General features: G+C 32.0%; 1 protein-coding gene and 1 pseudogene across 2 annotated transcripts; one reads left to right on the forward strand and one right to left on the reverse strand.

The window, feature by feature from the left end:
* The first annotated feature begins 8,254 nt into the window (after positions 1-8,254).
* LOC146951503 (Transmembrane amino acid transporter family protein) lies at positions 8,255-10,537 on the forward strand. Its single transcript, XM_085747468.1, has one exon. The coding sequence runs from the start codon at positions 8,522-8,524 to the stop codon at positions 9,983-9,985; it is 1,464 nt and encodes a 487-aa protein (XP_085603594.1). The 5' UTR covers positions 8,255-8,521; the 3' UTR covers positions 9,986-10,537.
* A 706-nt stretch (positions 10,538-11,243) lies between these two features.
* LOC146951504 (uncharacterized) lies at positions 11,244-13,743 on the reverse strand (annotated as a pseudogene). The gene is made up of 3 exons (XR_015027922.1): positions 12,226-13,743; positions 11,581-12,132; positions 11,244-11,464 (listed from the first exon to the last, which is right to left on the reverse strand). The product of XR_015027922.1 is annotated as an uncharacterized LOC146951504 (transcript).
* Positions 13,744-20,447: the final 6,704 nt, after the last annotated feature.

Raw genomic sequence — 20,447 nt, forward strand, 5'->3', positions numbered from 1 at the left:
TAAAACGAATTTGATTATGAATCAAATTTAGATTATTCTTTTTTAGTTGAATGAGGTAAATTGTTTGATTTCTCATGATACGATTTAATCATGATACGGAATGAGTTGCTTATATTTTTATAGCACGTAAAATTAATTCAATGCTAACTTGTACCTTTAGGGCATATATTAAGGATTCCATAAACAATCGTTAATAACGTAAAAGATCAATATGCGAACAAACTCACAATATCTAAGTTAATAACATACAACAGTTCTTGGATCGGATACTGAGTTTTAAAAAAATAAAATAAATAACATACAAGGAAAAATGATTACATATAATATGATAAAATTAAAGTGACCGAAATACTCATGTCACCGGATCTGCAATGTTAATGTGCAAACTATTGATTGAATAACTGATCTTTTAATATGAATCAAATGAACATTGCAAGAAGACGGGAAATCAAATAATGTCGCACAAGATGACGAACAACACAGTACTACATTTAGACGATGAAATCATGAAGAAAAAAAAACTTATATCTATGTAAAAATTACTTATTTCGATTGAAGAAATCAAGATGAAGGGGTGATTTTGGGTAAAAAAATTGACTCAAAATCATCCCTTCAATAAAGATAATGAAAGTGATCATGATAACCTATTAAAATACAACACATGTAATTTATTACAAACTTCCTATGATATTTATGTACTTGTTTTGAGAGGAATTATTACTTTCTTTTTTTTTTTATCAAAGAGAGGAGGAGGAGTTATTTCTAATTTAATTAACAATTTAATAAAAGAGAGAGAATATCACCCAAAAAAAAGAGTGAAAGAAACAACAAGAAGCAAATAACACATTTGTGTAAGATTTTAACTGACATATGTGCTAAACTTTGTCCCACATCGGGGAGTTTAATAACAGCATAGTGGAAGAGTAGTTATAAAAGAGAAGTGCATTTGTTCATCAAAATAGCTTGCGCTACAGTTGTTTTGATTTTAAAGTACTACTACTTTTTCCTTAGTAGTAGTCTTAAGACAAACATGGTCTATAGTTTTTTTTTAGTTCAATCTTTGTATACTTTTTTAAATAAATTAAAAGGTCAAAATATAAATTTTTGACAAACAAAAAAAACTTTTGAATTATATTACTCAAGCAACGAGTTGAACCTAACGAGCCGAACCGAACTGTTCGTGAACTTTAAACGAGTCGAACTCGAGCTGAAAAAAGAGTTCGTGTCGAACTCGAGTCGAGTTTCGAGCCGAGCAAATTCTTATCGAGTCGAGTCGAGCTCAGACAGGTTCGGTTCGACTCGACTCATTTCCAGCCCTAATTGGCAGTAAACATGAATTTAAGTCATGCAGCTTTGTCTGTTCCTCCTCTTGGCTGCTTCTAAAAGATTAGTCTCGTGATGAACGAAATTGTCATGTACTACTAATTAATTTAGAGATGAAAAATGTTAAATCTGTCACTAAATCGGCCATTATTAGCAACTAGTGGTTGAGCGACATTTCACAAATCATAAGTTTTTGGTAGTTCTTTTGTGGTTTTCATTTGAAGTTTAAGGCATATGCAATCCTGCATTTATAGAGATTTGTGGTTCGGTTTTAGAGTATCTATAATGAAGACATCCATTTTTTAATACTTAAATGAGAATCATGTGTACAACATCATTTATTTATAATTTTTTAATAATAGTATCTAATAAGTACTAAATTCCTCCAACCCAGCATTTCAAACAAATTTCTTAAATGAGATTCACTAATCAACTATCAATAAGTTTATATCATTACATTTCAATTTTTTTAATATTAAAAGAGTGTGAATCCTGCTTAAATTTGTAAGTCTTAAGTGAGACCTCATGTCTTATAAGACTCCAAAAAAGTTTCTCTCCAATGAAGGTATCTAATAGGCACCGGATCTTAAATGTTGAAGACCTCCCATTGGAGATGGTTTTAGGTCTCTAGCTAAATCTTTGAAGCTCATTTTTATATTTTTTGAGCTAGATTAATTAACGTGGTAGTTTGTGACAATAAAATTCACTCACAATACTTGTTTTTGTGTTTGGAAGGAGTAACATAAATATTTTATTTTCAACACTCACATATATGGGACTTATTGATTTCATTTAATAAAAAGATGTGATTGCGTTTTAGGTTTAATTCATGTTGGTTTCATCATATTGTATGAGACCTACGTTAATTTCATTCAATAAAAAAAGGCGTTAATTTGAAGGAGGAAGTAAAATATAATTACATTGAAGGGTTGTTGTATTGATTTTTTTTAGTCAACCTTAATTAGTTAAGAGGTTTTGCTTGTTCTTTTTTGCCTAGATTGCTCCAATCTAGAATCCTTATTGGATTGGTCAACTCCAAGAATCCATTGCCACATGATGCTCATTCACTAAACTGGTGAGGCATATTCAGATTATGGCCCTATGGAACTCTCAGGTTGGTTCATTCATACATGGAGAGAAGGTAATAGATGTGATTGTTGGTTAGCAAACTACAACATTAGTTCATCAAACTATAAGCTATCAAATTTGAAGCATTCTTAGAGAGCTTAATCAACTTATTTTTATGATTTAGCTAGGGTTGATATGCCTCCACATGTTCGTTCACGTAGTTTTTTTGTCGTTTTTTCTCCTTTCATCAACCTTCTTTATTCAACAAAAAAAAGTATGTTAATATTTAGGAAAAGAGAAATGATATTTGTATAATTATTTTTTGACAACTATTATGACAACTTTCTCTATCATAATCACATTATGCTTTTACTTTCTTTCTCTATTGCTTTGATTTTTGTGTCAATACCTCATTTTCTTTGTAAATTTATGGTTGTACCAAAAGTCGTTAAAAAATAGTTTTTCAAATAGCACAACTCTTAGGAAAATTACTACAACTATATCAAATTCTTCCCTTCAATCTTTCTCTCATCACACACTTAAATTTAATTTCTCAAATCCAAATATAACAATAATACTTAATTATTCACAAAAATATTTTCATTCAGAAGCAACGTTTGAAATTCATGAAGGCTAATCAGCGTCCTACGGGATGATTGAATCAAAGTTACGTCATGTGAACCCTTAGATCTGTTCATTGGATAGAGATTGGGAACCCAAACCAATTCCAGGAGTTGTTGTCATCTGAATATAATCACTCCTAAAAAAAGTCATGAATATCATTCATCTTCGGTTATGGTTCACATAGTCAAGAAATATAACTTAAAGACAACATTACAAAATGACTATAACTTAAAGGCTAAGATAACAAACATAAGTAACATATTAATGAACAAATTTGTGAAGGAAGAAGAAAGACCAATTTAAAATAAGGTCAAACTTAAAGGACTGTATTTGACTATTTTTAGTAACACTAAAAAGTGAATGTTGATGTTGAGTGTCACAAAAATCTATAATGTGGGCCCCCTAAAATAGTCCACATCAAGAATGCCTAAAATAATACTATGACAGAAGGGAGGACCTCATTGAAGTGCCTTCCCCCACCACATTACTCCATATATGTGTTGCTTATTTTCTTCCTACCAAAGAAAGCAACAAAATAATTGCCCTTGTGTTATACATTTATTGTTACCGAACTATTTTCGATGTATCATCATATATTAAAGATGTCAGACAGTTGGGTACTACATAGAAATGGGACACATCCATGGTACTGTGAATGGAAAGAAATGTAAGGTAATGAAAATGGCAAAGGAAAGCTTAGAGATTCTTATAATTTTTGAAGAAACATGTGGAAAGTGGTAAGATGCAGAGTCCACAAAGGTCAACACTAACTCATAGTTTGAGTAACATATTTGTTATTTCACAAATAATAGGATGTTTAAAAGCAAAGGATAAAGGTTTTATGGATACGTTTGTTTGAATTGTTGTACACGAATCGTACCACTATTGTATGAATCTGAGATATCGATGCGTGTTGAATTTGAGAATACGTCTAATCTTAAATGTGTCTGTATTTTATAAAGTACATTTGATTAACATTTTGATAGAAAACATACACAAATGACAAATCAACTATACAATTAAACAACTTCGTTGCTATTTGTGGAATTCTTCATTGTACATATGTACTAACCATCATATACTTTTCAATGTTATATTGTTTTTAGGTAAACCTAAATTACCTTTGAAAAATTATGTGTAAATTAATCACAACCGATTAAAATCAAGCACATGTACTCCAACAACTTTGTAAATCATAGAGTTCTAAAAAAAAAGTTTTTGGAATACATGTAGCTTATTTTAATTGATTGGAGATAACATACACACAATTTTCCAAATACAGCCTAAAATTTACCTTGTTTTTATCATTTAACTTTTTATAATTTTAGTAGAAAATGTCTTTCATAGTAAGCAATGCATTTTGTAAAAACAAAAAAGAAGCAAGCATCTTGAGATATTCCTTTTTCTTTTCCAGTATGATAAAAAAATATGATGACATGGTCCATTAAGCAACAATGAGGAATGACTTAGACAAGGTGGTAGGAGTTAAAGAGGGTCGTGGAATATGGGTTGAGGGACCCATAATTTTTTTCCTCAAACAAGTAGGTAACGTTGAGTTTGGGTATGAAAAGAGCACTGCCTCTATGTTGTGTCGTAGCTAGGAGTACCTCTATCTATGAATTGGAGTTTACTTCCTCAACTCTTGCTTCTTGAGGTGCATATCTACACTTCCTTGCATTTTGAGTTCTTAATTTGTGAGTGGCTTTTAAAAGGAAAGGAAAGGAAAGAAAAAAGTGTTAAAAAGAGAAAATGAGTATAAATAAATATAAATGGGATATGGTATTTTATAATTGTTTTATAACCGTGAAAGTGGATAAAGACAAATTCTTTTCTTTCTTTTGAAGGAAAATTCTTTTCTTTCTTATTTCATGATAAAATGTTGAGTATGACTCATATATTTAGATAAAAAAGAGGGCTAAGGGTTGAGGAATTAAGCTTCGTTTGTTTTAAAAAAAATCTCACTTTTTTCACTTGTTACAAAAGCAAACTCATAAATTGTTACAAGGTTGAAGAAAATGTCGCAATGAGAGAAAGATGTCATGAAGATTTCCTTTTACGGTGGAGATGAAGGAGACTTTAAAAAGAACAATTCAATTTTTCATAAACAATAATAACTTTTGTTCTTTAAAAAAAACCATAAATACTTTTTGAGTGAAGACCGTCTTCATAATTTTCCTTTCATCCAATTTAGTTGCCGACAAAAAGTAATACGAATTTGTCTTTGGTATAAATATTGGGGTTTAATATGGATATTATATGTCAAAAATTTTTTTTTATGAAATATTAATTGTAAATATATTTACCAAATTATTGAGTCAATTTTTACTGACCAAATCATTATATTTTAGTATCATTTCTTTTCTTTCATACAATATTAATTGCAAATATATTGTATTTTTTAATCATCGTATATTTTTGTCTCATGTTAACTCATGTACTTCTTGTCAAAAAAAAAAAAACTCATGTACTTGTTTTAATAGTATGCAAATATTTATAGTATTTGAAAAAAAAGCAATTTTTTTCTAAAATTTTTAAAATAATTTTCATAAATTTTTTTAAAATGTCATTTGGATTTCAAGATCGTAACCACTACAAAGTGCAAATAAATACAACATCTTTATCTTTAAAGAGAAAAGACCCAATGCCAAAAGCCATAGAAAAGGTCGTATTTCTAGCAGCCTTTTGATGGCCACGCGTCATCCTAATATTGGCTAGTCAAAATTCAATCCGTCTATTTTTTAAATTTTCAAATGCTTCTTGTCAAAAAAAAAAAAAAAATTCAAATGCTTGGTCATGGAATTGAGTGAAAATTAATCTGATGTCACATGGATGGATCGGATGATAGTTGAATTGGGTATCATGTCATCTCTATGTAGTACTTTATTTTACCATATTTTATTTTAAGTAATCTCATTAAATAAAAATTATTTTAATTAATCTAATTAAATAAAAATTGAGTAAAGATTCACGGTTCTTCACAGTTTTGTTTGACTGAATTTAGTCTTTGACATAAATATAAAATGATTTTTTGACATATAATATCCAAAAAAATAATTATCTATCCGAAAACTCACCACAAATAATCACAAAAAACAATAGTATTTTTTCGACGCAATATAAAATAAGAATGTAATGAGTGTTCGCCTGCTTTTTGGCTGTATCACTTCACTTTTATTCTTGGTATTCATATGTAATTAATATTTTTATTCACTATCATTTCACTTTTATGCTTGAGCGACTAGGATTATGATTAATTTATTTCATTTTAGTTTCTTCACAAAAAAAAAATTATAAAAAGTATAAACACTCAAATTTGGAATTTTATTTTTATTTATTTTTTGTACGTATTTACTTTCCTGAGTATTGTTTTGCATATTAATTAATGATATTTTATTAATATTTAAAATTTAAATAAAAGTAAATGTGAATGACAAAAATTAATATTGTGAAAGAATTCAGGGAACCATTTATTAATATTTGAAATTTTAAACCCACTTGGGTTGGCCTGGTGGTATTGACTTGGGACCTGAGACTGTGCTCCTCCTCGAGGTCTCAGTTCGATTCCCTTTGGTGTCAATTTGGGTGGGCTAACTTAGCTTCTTAAAAAAAAAATATTTGAAATTTAAATAAAAAAATGTGAATGAAAAAATTAACGTGTGAAATAATTCATGGGACCATTGAAGTAATAAAATGGATGAGTTGCTTCAAAATGATGTGATATTGTGGAGTCCACTCAAGTAGTAAAGGATGAGTTGCACTATTGAAGAAGATCTAAATATCTTTGTTAACACTCGTTGGGTTACTCTTGAGGTATGTACGGATCTCGATGAACTCTGAGAGTCTAACTCATCTAAACTTTTATTATAAAAAAATAAAATACAATAACCAAAATTTAACCCAATAGAGGTCGTGTTTGATTGATTTCAATCATAACATTAAAAAAACCAAAATAACTTAATTGATTTAGGTTCAATTTTCATTTTTATGGAGTCATTGATTTATCTGGTACATCCATAGTTTTAACCATAATTTTTGAGTGAATATTTTTTGAAAAATGATGTTATTATCCCAAACGAAATTCCACGATTGACGTGACTGTTACTTAGATATATTTTTATACCATCACCCATTCTTTATTCTACTAAACATGAAAGTTACATCCATCCAACTTATACCACCTCAACGTTCATTGGTTTAACAAAGATACATCCTCGTATTAAATAACAATCTTGATATCATTTTATCATTAATAATCAAACTCGAAACTCTAAAACATATTTTACGCATCAACCACTTGCATTAGAAATAGTTGTGAGTGAAGATTCGATTGATCTATTGACTATCTTTTTGTTTGTTGCCTTACATCCCAAGGGTTGAGTTAAAGAAAGATCCGTAATGGATGGGACTCCAACTTTGTTGTTTGAAGGTTAAGCATAAGCTCCCCTGAACTTGGATTTTTCTATAACTAAACTGCCTCACGTTCAGCTTATGTTGGGTTTCTCCAACAAAACATCAATATAATTCACCATACACAAACTCTTATTCTGCCAGCAATACACGTCTTTTTTACCAACAATATCTCAACACGTCATCTTATATTTATATAATAAATAAATAATATTAATATTTTTTGGTCAACTAGTAAATTTAATTTTTTGTCTATTATGTATTTCTTAAGTATGGAAAGTATGGAAATTTCCTCTCAAAATAAGTGTGGAAATTTAATATTATAGAAAAATTAAATAAAATTACCAATGAGAAAAAGCCTAAATGTTTTTCATCTTTTATCAAGTACTCGTTTTGGTTACCTTATATCTAATACCAGTTTTAAATATTTTTCATCATAATTTTACCTAAACTAAATCGCCACACTAGGATGAGGGGATAACGTCATGATTCAAGCACGACACATGCTCAAAGAACCAATACAAACGTACTTACATTTATCAAGATCTAGAGGAAATAGCGGAGATCAAACTTGAAACCTCTCGAATTTAAAACTTGTTTTTTTTTTACCACTTTATCAAACTTTTGGAGTTGAAAATTAAAGGGTAAATAATCATTTTTATGATTAAATGTGTAACGATTAATTACAATAGCCTCTTAATGTATTATATTGTTAATGATAAAATAAAAAATATATTTTAAGGAAAAAAATAAATAAAAGAGAAAACAAATTGATAAGTGGCAAGTGGTGAGTAAAAGTAAAATAAAAAGAGTAGGAGACATAGGATTAACGAAACTCCAAGGAACATAAACATAAAACATAAACAAAACAACCTTTCTCTCCCCGAAAAATTGCCGTACCGTACGTTTCTCCATGTTATGAATGTTTTGTGATTTTCAGCGAGATTGATTGATTATACTCATCCAAATCCAATTGACCCAGAAATCTAGGTTTACTCTTCAATCTGTAAGTTTTTCTCTCTTTTCCTTCCTTCCTTCCTTCCTTCAAGATCTACACATTTTTCTTTGTTTTGGATCTACCAAACAAAACATAACAATAATGTCTCATAAGAATGATTCTAATTACACTTCAATACCTGTTAGTTCTTCATCATATTTAGAATTACAGCCACAGAATGATTCATCAAAATCTTTTCAAAGATTATCTTTTGATGAGGGTGGTGGGTTTTTAGGATCTAAGGTTGATGATGATGAGGAGGATGATTTTGAAATTGATATTGATAATTATCCTCTTGTTGTTGGTCCTATTCCAAATCACGGGTCTGGTGTACCTGGTGCTGTGTTTAATTTGACTACTACTATTATTGGGGCAGGAATTATGGCTCTTCCTGCTACCACGAAAGTTCTTGGTGTTGTTTTAGGGATTGTCTTGATTATTTTGATGGGGATTTTGTCGGAAATTAGTGTCGAATTGTTGGTGAGGTTTTCCGTTATGTGTAAAGCGTCATCTTATGGTGAGGTTGTTCAACATGCTATGGGTAGGCCTGCTAGGATTTTATCTGAGATTTGCATTATTTTGAACAATGCCGGTGTTTTAATTGTTTATTTGATTATAATGGGGGATGTTATGTCCGGTTCGGTTCATCATTTAGGGGTTTTTGATCAGTTGATGGGGAATGGGGTTTGGGATCAGAGGAAGCTTGTGATTCTTGTTGTTATGGTGGTTTTTCTTGCGCCACTTTGTTCGCTTGATAAGATTGATTCGTTGAGCTTGACTTCAGCTGCATCGGTGGCTCTTGCTATCTTGTTTGTTGTTGTCGCTTTCACTGTTGCTTTTATTAAGCTTGTTGAAGGAAAGATTGATGCTCCTAGGATGGTTCCTGATTTTAGCTCGAAAAAGGCTATCTTGGATTTGCTTGTTGTGATTCCAATCATGACAAATGCATATGTTTGTCATTTTAATGTGCAGCCGATATACAACGAGCTTGAAGGTAGGTCACCGCAGAAGATGAACCGAGTAGGAAGGGTCACTACAATTTTGTGCATCATGGTTTATGCTGCAACGGCACTGTCCGGTTACCTATTATTCGGGGATGATACTGAGTCTGATGTTTTGACTAATTTTGATAAGGATCTTGGAATCCGGTTTAGTTCGGCCTTGAACTATATCGTTCGAGTCGGCTACATTCTCCATTTGATACTTGTTTTCCCTGTTATTCATTTCTCACTACGCCAAACAGTGGATACTTTGGTATTTGAGGGATCACCTCCTTTATCAGAAAGTAGGAAGAGATCGCTAGGGCTGACTGCAATTCTGTTGGTTCTCATATATATCGGATGTACCATGATTCCAAACATCTGGACAGCTTTTAAGTTCACAGGTGCAACAACGGCTGTTTCGTTAGGTTTCATATTTCCACCTCTTGTTGCAATAAGATTAAGTCATCAGGGAGATTTGAGCCGCGTAGAACGGATTTTGTCATGGTTAATGTTGGTATTGGCTGTGACTGTTAGCATTGTAGGAGTTGTCGGCAATGTCTATAGCATGGAGAGTAAGTCTTAGTAACACTTTGTATTGGTTAATGGTTGCTTTTCATAGGAATCAGGTTGGAACAAGTACAAGGCATAGGAAGGTGATTTGTTCATTGGCTCTGCTGCATGTGACTCGAGCAGCAAAAGATGGCAATGTGAGGAGGATCATTCTTTAATGCAGGATAAACATTTTTTCTGTTCTGCCGCGGCCATGATGATTACGGTATGAGATGCACATGATGCTTCAAATTACCTTGAATTTGAGAATTGATGATCAGAGTGTGAAAGCAATTTTTGTGGCTGATTTGTTTGCCACAGACATAGCTACCTATACAGTTCTGTCAATTCATGATGACAGTTCTATTATTTTTTTGTCATTAGTTTTACAGTAAAATGATGTTACCACTCTTAGTAACAGATTCTTACAACTGCTTAAATGAGATTTGTTTCATTTTCAGCAGAAAAGATGTAGTTGGTTTACATATACCAATTATTTATTTTTATGAACATTTCACTTTCACAATATTCATATACTAGAAACACTTGAGCTTAATTTTAAATGGTTGATTGTTCAATGGTTCAACTTTGTATCTGCTCTTTCAACACAAGCTGATCCTTGATTTTATTACTAATGTTTGGTCGAAATTTCGAACTCATTTTCCACACAATTTCTAGGCAATTTCGAAATTGAAGTTCCAGAATGAATATAAAAGATTAATCACAATACATAGTTAAAGATGCTATGGTAGAGAAGGAAAGAAATAGATTAATCATAATACATAGTTACAACATGAATCTAACTCCCAGAGCTTCTAATTGTGTGATCAAATAGAAGAGCCTAACTTGTCAAGTTTCTTTCATTTTTTTTTTGTTTTAATTGTTTTTTTAAATTACAATTTGAACCGTGTAACCGTGTAAAAGATAACAAGTTCAAGCATTTAAAAGTTAAATTAAAACACAGTAAATAAAAGATAGCCCAGAAAGAAAGAAAAAAGATAACCTTGTTAACTGTATCATGTGTTTTCATTCTTTACATTATGAGTTTTCCTTCCTTTACAGTTGTTTCAGTAGCCCAAACATTATAAAGTGAAAGTGATTATACTTTTTTTGAACAATTTCAAGCCTTCCAGATACATCTGATGTAATATTATAAGTCAATAGAACTATGGTAAGGGTAAAGTTAGTCTAAATATTATAAAGTGAAAGTGATTATACTTTTTTTGAACATCGAAGACGAAGATGTTTATAAATAAGAATACAAGGAGTACTCAAACTCATATCCCGAGCGATAAAGGAAGTCAATGTTTACAGTCGTAAAGTATTCTAATCTTGTTAGCAAGCCTCTATTACCACATTTATTTACATTAGGTTATTGTAGTACAGCAGTACCCCTCATTGCTTTTACCACAAGAATACGATGTTCAATCTCCCTGTTAAGCCGATCCTCAGATTCTGAAATGCACTGTAGGACAAATTCCAGTATAGAAATTTCTTGATCTCTGGCCTTAACCTGAATTCATGTTCAAAGTAATTTATTTATAAATATCAATTCATGCAGGCAGCATGGGTATGTTTGAAAATGGAATGTTTCATAAAATAGGATTTAATTCAGAAAAACAAAAGAACCTTGATTTCAACGGAGTCGGTTTCCATGCAAGTGCTCTTCACAAATCAGTTTGGCATTCTGGACGTGTTTATGCAAGAGATCAACTTTATGTGCAAAACCGAGGGTCCGAAAAAGCTCCATAGCTATCTTGTGCTGAACAACAAATGAAAAAAGCTCCAAAACTTCACCTTCATCGAAAGAAGTAACCAATCCATAAATTGACAAAAGCAGTAGAAAACCAAGAACCACCAAAGAATTTTCAGTATTTCCTTTTATTTTAGCTTTGAAATTATGTGCTAGCTTCAATGCTTGTTCTCTTACACGAGATTTAATAATTGGTGACATTCCCATCAGTGTTTCTAGCAGATAGATGCGCCAATCGTCAATAACCAAATCATTGTCATCCTTCTTACTCAGTGGCATACTAGGGTTCTGTATTATATCCAAAACAAGTTTTGCAGGATTTGATGATTCTCGCAGAGTAACTAAAATTTCATTTTGCTCACTTGGGAGCAATTGCAAACTTGTTCCACCAATGGTACGGCTTAATTGATCATCCATGTTAGATGTAACTACATATTTAGATAACAAATATTTAAGCTCCCTCATATACATTTTTGACAGTGTGTGTGTGTGTGTGTGAGATATTAATGCTTTAAACTTACCCATCTTTGATTCATGATTCTTGACTTGTGCTTCAAGCTGCTTCTCTTTTGATTTGAAGGCCTCAACTTGGCTTTCAAAACGCTTCTTTTCTGATTCGAGCTCCTTAGCCCGACCTTCGAGTTCCTCCTCCTTTGATTTAATGCCCTTCATTCGGCTCTCAAACTTCTCCTTTTCTGATTCAAGCTCCTTCACCCGGTTTTCAAACTCCTTCTTTTCTGATTCAAGCTCGCTGATACGACCTTTAAGCTTAATTCTTGATTCCAACTCCTTTACCACTCCTTCAACGTGGTTCTCATTTGACTCAAGCTTCTCCTCCCGTCCTTGATATTGCATCAACCTGGACTCAAATTCCTTTATTAGAGCACAAACTTTACTCTTTACTTCCATTACGTTTAGTAACTTCTTCCTTTCCGACTGTAACTTTGCTGCTTGTATGCCAACTGATTTCTTCATAGCATCAAGGTCTTTCTCTTTGGCCTTAAGTTCCATAGTACATTCATCAATTTTTTGGGAAAGAGCCCTGAGTTGCTCTTCCTTCCTTTCACGATCCTTATCAATGACTTGACGAAGTTCAATTTCTTTAGAAATGTTACTCTTGACTTGATCAAGTTCCATCTCTTTTACTGCGAGCTCTTTCTTGCGCTCTCCAATCAAGCCCTCCATTGCTACAATTTCCATGACACATTCTTTATATTTTCCCTGCATTCTGTGGTGAATTTCGTTAATTTTTCTAACACAACTAACTTGCGTCTTCTTATTTCGAAGCTCTTTGTCGCACTCCTCGATATCTCTCTTGATGGACTGCAGTATCTCCTCTTCTACTTGCTTCTTCATTTTGCATTCCTCAAATGATTTTTTTATCAAATCAATTTCTTTGTCCAGTGAGGAAAATAATTTATCGGCAGTATCATCTTGATCTTCGTCATGATCATCATATGGTGACACCTTAGATTTCTTAACAGAATTGCGCAAGGAATTTCTGTTGTTCGATAGCCTCTTCCTCTTCTTAATAGGAAGTTCACGGTTACATGTTCCCAAAGAAACTTGATTCCTCACATCTGAATGCAATGTATTATTTGAACATGAAGTGAGCCTCTTAATCGGCATTGCAGAAGTACGCCTTTTCTTAAGAGGAACAGCACAGTTACATGTTCCCAAATTTGACATCCGGGATAACCTTTCTGACAAAGGTTCATCATCATCATCATCATCATCATCATCATCATCATAATCAGCGTCATCACAAGAAACTGGATTCCATACGTCCAATTGCAATATATTATTCGAACATGAAGGGAGCAGTATAAAATTAAAGTTCCCATCATCACCAACAGTACTACAATTTGTCTTATCAGAAGCCTCAACATCCATGGTTCAACTGTGGAAGAAAAAGAAGATTTGAAAAAAATTATAGGTCAAACTCAATCAATCATCATGTAATAGACAACATTAAACATAAACAACAATTAAGAACAATGACAGCACAGTAAACAAGGATTGTTTCAACATATATAATACAAAAGCATGAATGAAAATAAAAAACATGTCTCCTCAAAAAGAGAAAGAAAAAAAAGCATGAAGCGGGGGTTTACTAATTAGTTCCAGTTGAGAATGATACTCACAAAACATCATGGTTGATGCTTCTAACAGTTAACTAACAGAAGTGAAAAACATGCAAGACAGAAAGAAAAACATGAAGGAAGAGTTTGTTTGTTTCATGTTACGTTTTGTCACACAAAACAGACAGGTTACGTTTTGTCACACAAATCTAATTGAAAAAAAACATAGAACTAACTTAACAATATATTGAAGTAAATAATTTCTCTCAAAAAAAATATATTGAAGTAAATAACAATAAAGGAAACAAACTTATACTTTTTCCTTTTACATATTTTTTCATTAGCTCTATTTCTCCTCTCCTTGTTGCAAAATTCCTACAATAATGCTATTTTTTTTTTGGTGGTGTACAAGAATGCTATTTATTCATGTTAATATGTTATATATGTTTTATAAGTTAACGTTTATCTATAATTTCATAAATTAGAATTTTGATTAAGTCTGTGAGGATAGTTTAGTTGATAGAAACATTGTATTACATTTTCTTCGAAATGAAATATAAACAAAAAAGATAGTTGAAAAGTTAAAGTATGTAGACTAAATTTTTAACCACATATTTACCTTTCAACGATCACTATTGTTTATATATTTTGTTCTAGTCACAAGACTACTTATTCCCTTAAGCCTCTATTTTTGTAACTACGAATTAGGGTTCTTCATTCAAGAAACAATTTTCTACACGCATCTAAATTATTAGAAAAATACTTTATGTACACCCCTTACGGGTCTATACACCTTAGGACAAAAAGAAAAAAAGAGTGATGCATATGCGTGATAATTTGGTGATGTGATACTGTGATAGAATGAGAGAGATAGAAAAAATAAAAAAAAGACGTTGCATAAATGTAGAAAAATAAATGATGTTTATTTATCATTGTTGAAATTATTATGTACCAATTAGAGATATAATCAAACTAGATTTATATTCTTTAAATACTTATCTCAATAAAATCACTTTTATTTATTTTGAAAATATGTTTTAGTAATAGGGTACTCTAAACCCAATATAGCACCGAAGAGATTAAAATCATCCCATAAAATCAAATATAACCTCTTTCTTTTTCTTTTAGAATAGAGAGAGCCGAAGCCCAAGAATTCTCATATAATTAGATACTATACATTCGGTTCTTTTTTAAGTGTCATTTTGCGGATTTAAGGTTTTTGTTTAACTATCGTTTTAGTATTTTAAGAGTACGATTTGTCAATTATACCCTTTGTTAATTACTCTTATATTTTTCAATAAAACTAATTAATGTTATATATTTGAAAACATGAGTGCTATATGGCACGAGACGAATGCCCCACGAGCGGAAATAGTGGAATTCAGGTTATGGAAAGCAAAACATGGGGGAGAGAGAATCCAATTAGTTAATGCATAGATAAAGATCCTAGGGTGGTAATTCTTTCGTTGAATCTCGTGCATTGTTATCTTCAAATTTAAACAAAATTTTGTTACCTATAATAATGGATCCATGAAGAGTTAAAACTCTATAAATAAGATGGGTCGTAATTGTTAAAAATTTCAAGTGTAAAGTAAAAGAATAAATCTGAGAGAAAAAAAAGACTCCATGAATATTCAAAAGGAAGAAAAGAGTGGAAGACTCATTGAAAAGCTCACTGGGATACTCGTTGAAAATTATTTGTTATGAGAGAGAAAGTGTGCAAAAAAATAGGAATTTGTTGCAGAAAGAGATAGTAATTAACAATTGTTTGTTACAAGAGAAAAATAATATATTAAGTTTATTTAAAAGGGAAAGTGTGAGCAAAAAAATAAGAATTTATTGGTGGATTAAAATGAGGGTATAATAAAATGTGTAAAAATACACTTCGCTAATTTGGTGCTAATATTCCAAAACGACACTCCAAAACGACACTTAAAAAGAAACGGAGGGAGTAATTTTTTTTATGGGTGGACCATCAATATATTCCTAAGGGCTCGAATGCCCTCTAGAAAGGCTTAGGCGTCCTTTAGAAGGGCTTATGAAGCCTAGGAGCACCCTTCCAAAGGCGCCAACTCAACTAGTATCTAGAGCTTAGTAAATGACTTAAGGCCCAACTTGCTTGGGGCTTAAGTCACGCAAAAACAAGTCCATAAAGGGCTATAACCCCTCTTGGGATCATTCTCAAGGCTTCACTTAAACAGACTAAACCCTAGTTTCTAATATTGTACTTACTGCAAGCAGAGTTGGCGCCGTCTGTGGGAACCTCGGTAAAACTAACCTAGGCCACACCCTTGGATCGTAAATGCGATTTAGAGAACAAAGCCACCATCCCTAAATCGCACCCTTCATCGCGATTTAGGGTAAAACCGCAATCCTCGATCTCAACAGTCCACTTTTCGTCTCTTCATCATGACGATGATCGAATCCTTTGATCACAACGCCATCGAGGCGATGAAGCTTTAAATCGCACAACTTCAGGAAAGAAACGAAGCCCTTCAGGCTTCCATGGAAACTGTCCAGTAACAACATCACGAGAAGGGTCGCAACACGAAAATTTGGACGACCCAAATCCTCAACCGCTTTCAGCAGAGATATGGAACACACCCGTCCCAGAAAATTTCAAATCGCCGTCCCTCCGATCCTTCGATGGCAAGAGTGACCCCGTGGAGCACATTACAACATTCAACACCCGTATTGCTGTGGTCGGAACCGCCGACTCCCTCAAGTGCAAACTCATGGCGGGAACTTTTTGCAATGCCGCCTTACGGTGGTATATGAACGTCCCACACTTCTCTATTTGTGGGACGCCAGGACATGACCAGAAAGCTTATTCACCAATTCTCCTCTAACAGACATCGTAAGGTTTACTCCACTAGCTTGTTTAATGTCAGCCACCTCCTCGTAGCGCCTCCTCCTTACGATGCCTGCTATCGAAGAATTGGTGAATGAGCTTTTTGGTCATGTCCTGGTATCCGACAATAGAGAAGCTTATAAGGTTTCTCGCAATGAAGGGTGCGATTTAGGGATGGTGGTTTTGTTCTCTGAATCGCGTTTACGATCCAAATGTGTGGCCTAGGTTAGTTTTACCGAGGTTCCCATTGACGGCGCCAAATGTACTTGTAGTAATTACAATTAGAAACTAGGGTTTAGTCTGTTTAAGTGATGCCTTGAGAATGATCCCAAGACTAGTATTATAGCCCTTTATGGGCTTGTTTTCGCGTGACTTAAGCCCCAAGTATGTTGGGCCTTAAGTCATTTTACTAAGCTCTAGATATTTCTAGAAGCTAGTTGAGGCGGCGCCTCTAAAAGAACGCGCTTAGATCTCAGGAGCCCTTCTAAAGGGCGCCTAAGTCTTTCTAGAGAGCATTCGAGCCCTTATTGACGGTGCAATGGGATATATCAAACAAAATTAGATACTAGTCTAATACAGATACTAATTTTTTTTATGGGATATCAAACAAAAATTGAAACAAACAGAAAAACTGCAGTTTATTATCATTCATTTTATTTTTTTATAAAAAATACATCAACGAAAAAAAATACCTTGATGAAATTGACAGCAACAATAAGTGAGATAAAAGATTCTATTTTCCCTAAAAAAAAAGTGGGATAAAAGATTAACATCGACAAATTAAAAAAAACATTACACCAAAAACGTATGATTTGTAAAATATAAATCTCATTAAAAGGATTCTGAGAGTTAAGGTATTTTCTTTGAACTAGGGCAACAAACACTCACCTTAAATTTTTTAGTTAAAAAAGAATACCAAAGATAAAAGTACAATTACATAAACCTAAAACATATGATGTGTGACAAAGATGAATTTTTGTTCTGATGCAGGTTATCTTTACATTTAAGATTTTTCGCTGTTAGGAGTTATGCTTGTGTTTTGTTTGGTTTGGTGCCTCTACAATGAGGTAGAGATATACCCGTAAAGATTCATGTTTTTAAGGGGGTATAGATGTCATGTGATGAGAAACACTTGTATGGACCAGGACCAAGAATTTTGGTTTGGTCACACACACAAGTTTTTTCCTTCTCTCTCTTCTCTTCTCTCTTCTCCATTTTCTCTCTCTTCTCTCTTCTCTCTCTTCTCTTTTTTCTCTTTGTGTGACCAAAGAGAACTTGTGTGGACCAGGACCACACAAGATTTTCTCGTCATGTTATTACTTATTAGTCATGGGTGGGTGATTACTTATCTTTTTTCCCTACGGGTATGTAATCTTGGAGTGTTATGTCACTGTGTCAGGGTATATCAGCCATATATGTTGGTGCCTGTGGTCTCATGGAACTAATCGTGTTTCTAATTAACAAAAATAAAACTCCAACCCAAAACATAACTACCAACAAAACATATAAATCTGAAATTGCAAATACATCTAGAGAAAAGAAAAGTTGTAACCAAAAAAAAAAAAAAAAAGAGAAAAGAAAAGTAACGTACCAGGTTATTTTTCTTTCGACAAAAAAATTGACCGTGCTTACACAACTTTTTCTATATGGTTCTTGTCCTTTCTATTGTTCTCTTAGACCTTTATTTATAGCGATGAATTAGGGTTTTACTTTAATAAAGATAGAGATAATCAAATCAGATTTTTTATTCTTTTAAAATCTTATATTAACGAAACAAATCAAGTTTATTATATTTCTAAATATTTTCAATTATAGATACTCTATTTAACCAATATACCATAAACAGTTGAAGAGATTTAATTAGCTCATAAATACTATATTTGTTTCTAATATATTCTTGGTGATGACGGTCCATGCTGTCTAAGCTATATATTTTTCAGGGGAAATTAATATGTCTAAGCTATATATTTTTTAGGGGAAATTAGTATATATTTATTTTTTTTCTAAATAAACCCATATATTCTAATATATATATATATATGTATGTGGAGGACATATATGTGTGTGTGTGTGTGTGTGTGTATATATATATATATATATATATATATATATATATATATATATATATATGTGGGGGGCTGTTAACTTGCACCCACCTAAAAACACTAAGGTGCAAGTTAACAAACTGCACCTTCTAGTTATTTACCAAAACACCCATGTTTTTTTATTATAAACAAATATTATTTATGCTATTTACAAAAATGTCCTTTTAATTAAAATAAAGTTGGGAAATGTTAACTTGTGCCCTCAAGGCACAAGTTAATGATTCAAATATAGAAAAAACTTATTGGAATGTGTGCATTGCATTTAATATTTAACTTTTTAATCATTTAAATGCACAAAATTTTATAGGAAGTTTCTTCTTTTAGGTTTCTTAACATGTGCCCTAAGGGCACAAGTTAACACTATCCAATAAAGTTTAATAGAGACAAAAGGGTGTTTTAGTAAAGTACAAGTAGGTGCAGCTTGTTAACTTGCACCTTAGTGTTTTTAGGTGGGTGCAAGTTAACAGCCCCCACTGTTAACTTGCACCCACCTAAAAACACTAAGGTGCAAGTTAACAAGCTGCATCTACTAGTTATTTACCAAAACACCCATGTTTTTCTATTATAAACAAATATTATTTATGCTATTTACAAAAATGTCCTTTTAATTAAAATAAAGTTTAATAGAGACAAAATGGTGTTTTAAATTGATTCAAGTTCTTTTCTTTAGTTTAATGTTTGAACCGAAACCTCAAAATCCAATCATAGCATAGGCTAAACAAAATGAGATATTATATATAATTGAGATATTGTATATATCAAAGGGATAGTGATGTTCTTTGGTGTGAGAAAAAAAATCACTTCATCTGTTCTATACTAATTTTTTTTTTTTTGAAATTATTCATGTCATAGAAATTCAAGATATAATTAATATTTTGGATCCTAAAGAAAATCAATATTTTGGTGAAAGGTCCTTAAAAAAAATATTTTGGCGAATTTCTGGTATACTAGAATTTGATTCAATATGTACCAATCGTCCAATCATTAAATATTCTGTCAACTTTTCATTTTTAATTATTTTGAAATAAATTTAAAATCTTAAACTATTCTTGTCTATAGGGTACTGATTACCAACCAAACTAGAGAGTACTAAATAATTCTCTCAATTATGACATTATTTGAAAATATAATATTTGAGAGTCTACTCAACAAAAATGAGTTAAAAAAATTGGGACTAATTAATCTTCACTTACAAATTAAGAGTGTAATAGAGGAATATGCAACTGAATTTAGGGACAGTGTCGTTAATGGTATTCTGGAGTAGCACCATTTTCCCTTGAAACTTGCATATAAAAATGCTAACAAGTGTTTCAACAAAGACATTGTTTAAGAAACTAAAAAAAAGTAATTTTTGTATAGAAAAATAATGTAATTATTACTTTGATAATGAACAGATTTGTAATATATTTTGAAGACAAATTTGCTATTGTAAATTATTTAAACAATGTTTTTTGACATTTGTTAGCATGCATGGTTAAATTAAATATATAGAAGAAGATCCAATCTCATCATAATCACATGGCAACAGTGCTATGATATTATATTTGTGCTCGCGAACCTGCATGGATCCAAATTTGCTATGATATTTTATTTTCGTGAAGGCATAATTAAGACACAAGACCATAACTATTCGAAGATAACAACGGAAAGTGTTTGAGCCGTTTGTGAAACGTTGGGACAAACTTGTTTGTCTGATTTGTCATAGA

The sequence above is a fragment of the Medicago sativa genome, chromosome 2 (genome assembly GCF_051527215.1).
Source record: "Medicago sativa cultivar Bolivia chromosome 2, Bolivia_mono, whole genome shotgun sequence".
Taxonomy (NCBI): Eukaryota; Viridiplantae; Streptophyta; class Magnoliopsida; order Fabales; family Fabaceae; genus Medicago; species Medicago sativa.

Excerpts from the sequence above, each read along its gene's own strand:
- LOC146951503 (XM_085747468.1), top strand. The coding sequence starts at position 8,522 with ATGTCTCATAAGAATGATTCTAATTACACTTCAATACCTGTTAGTTCT.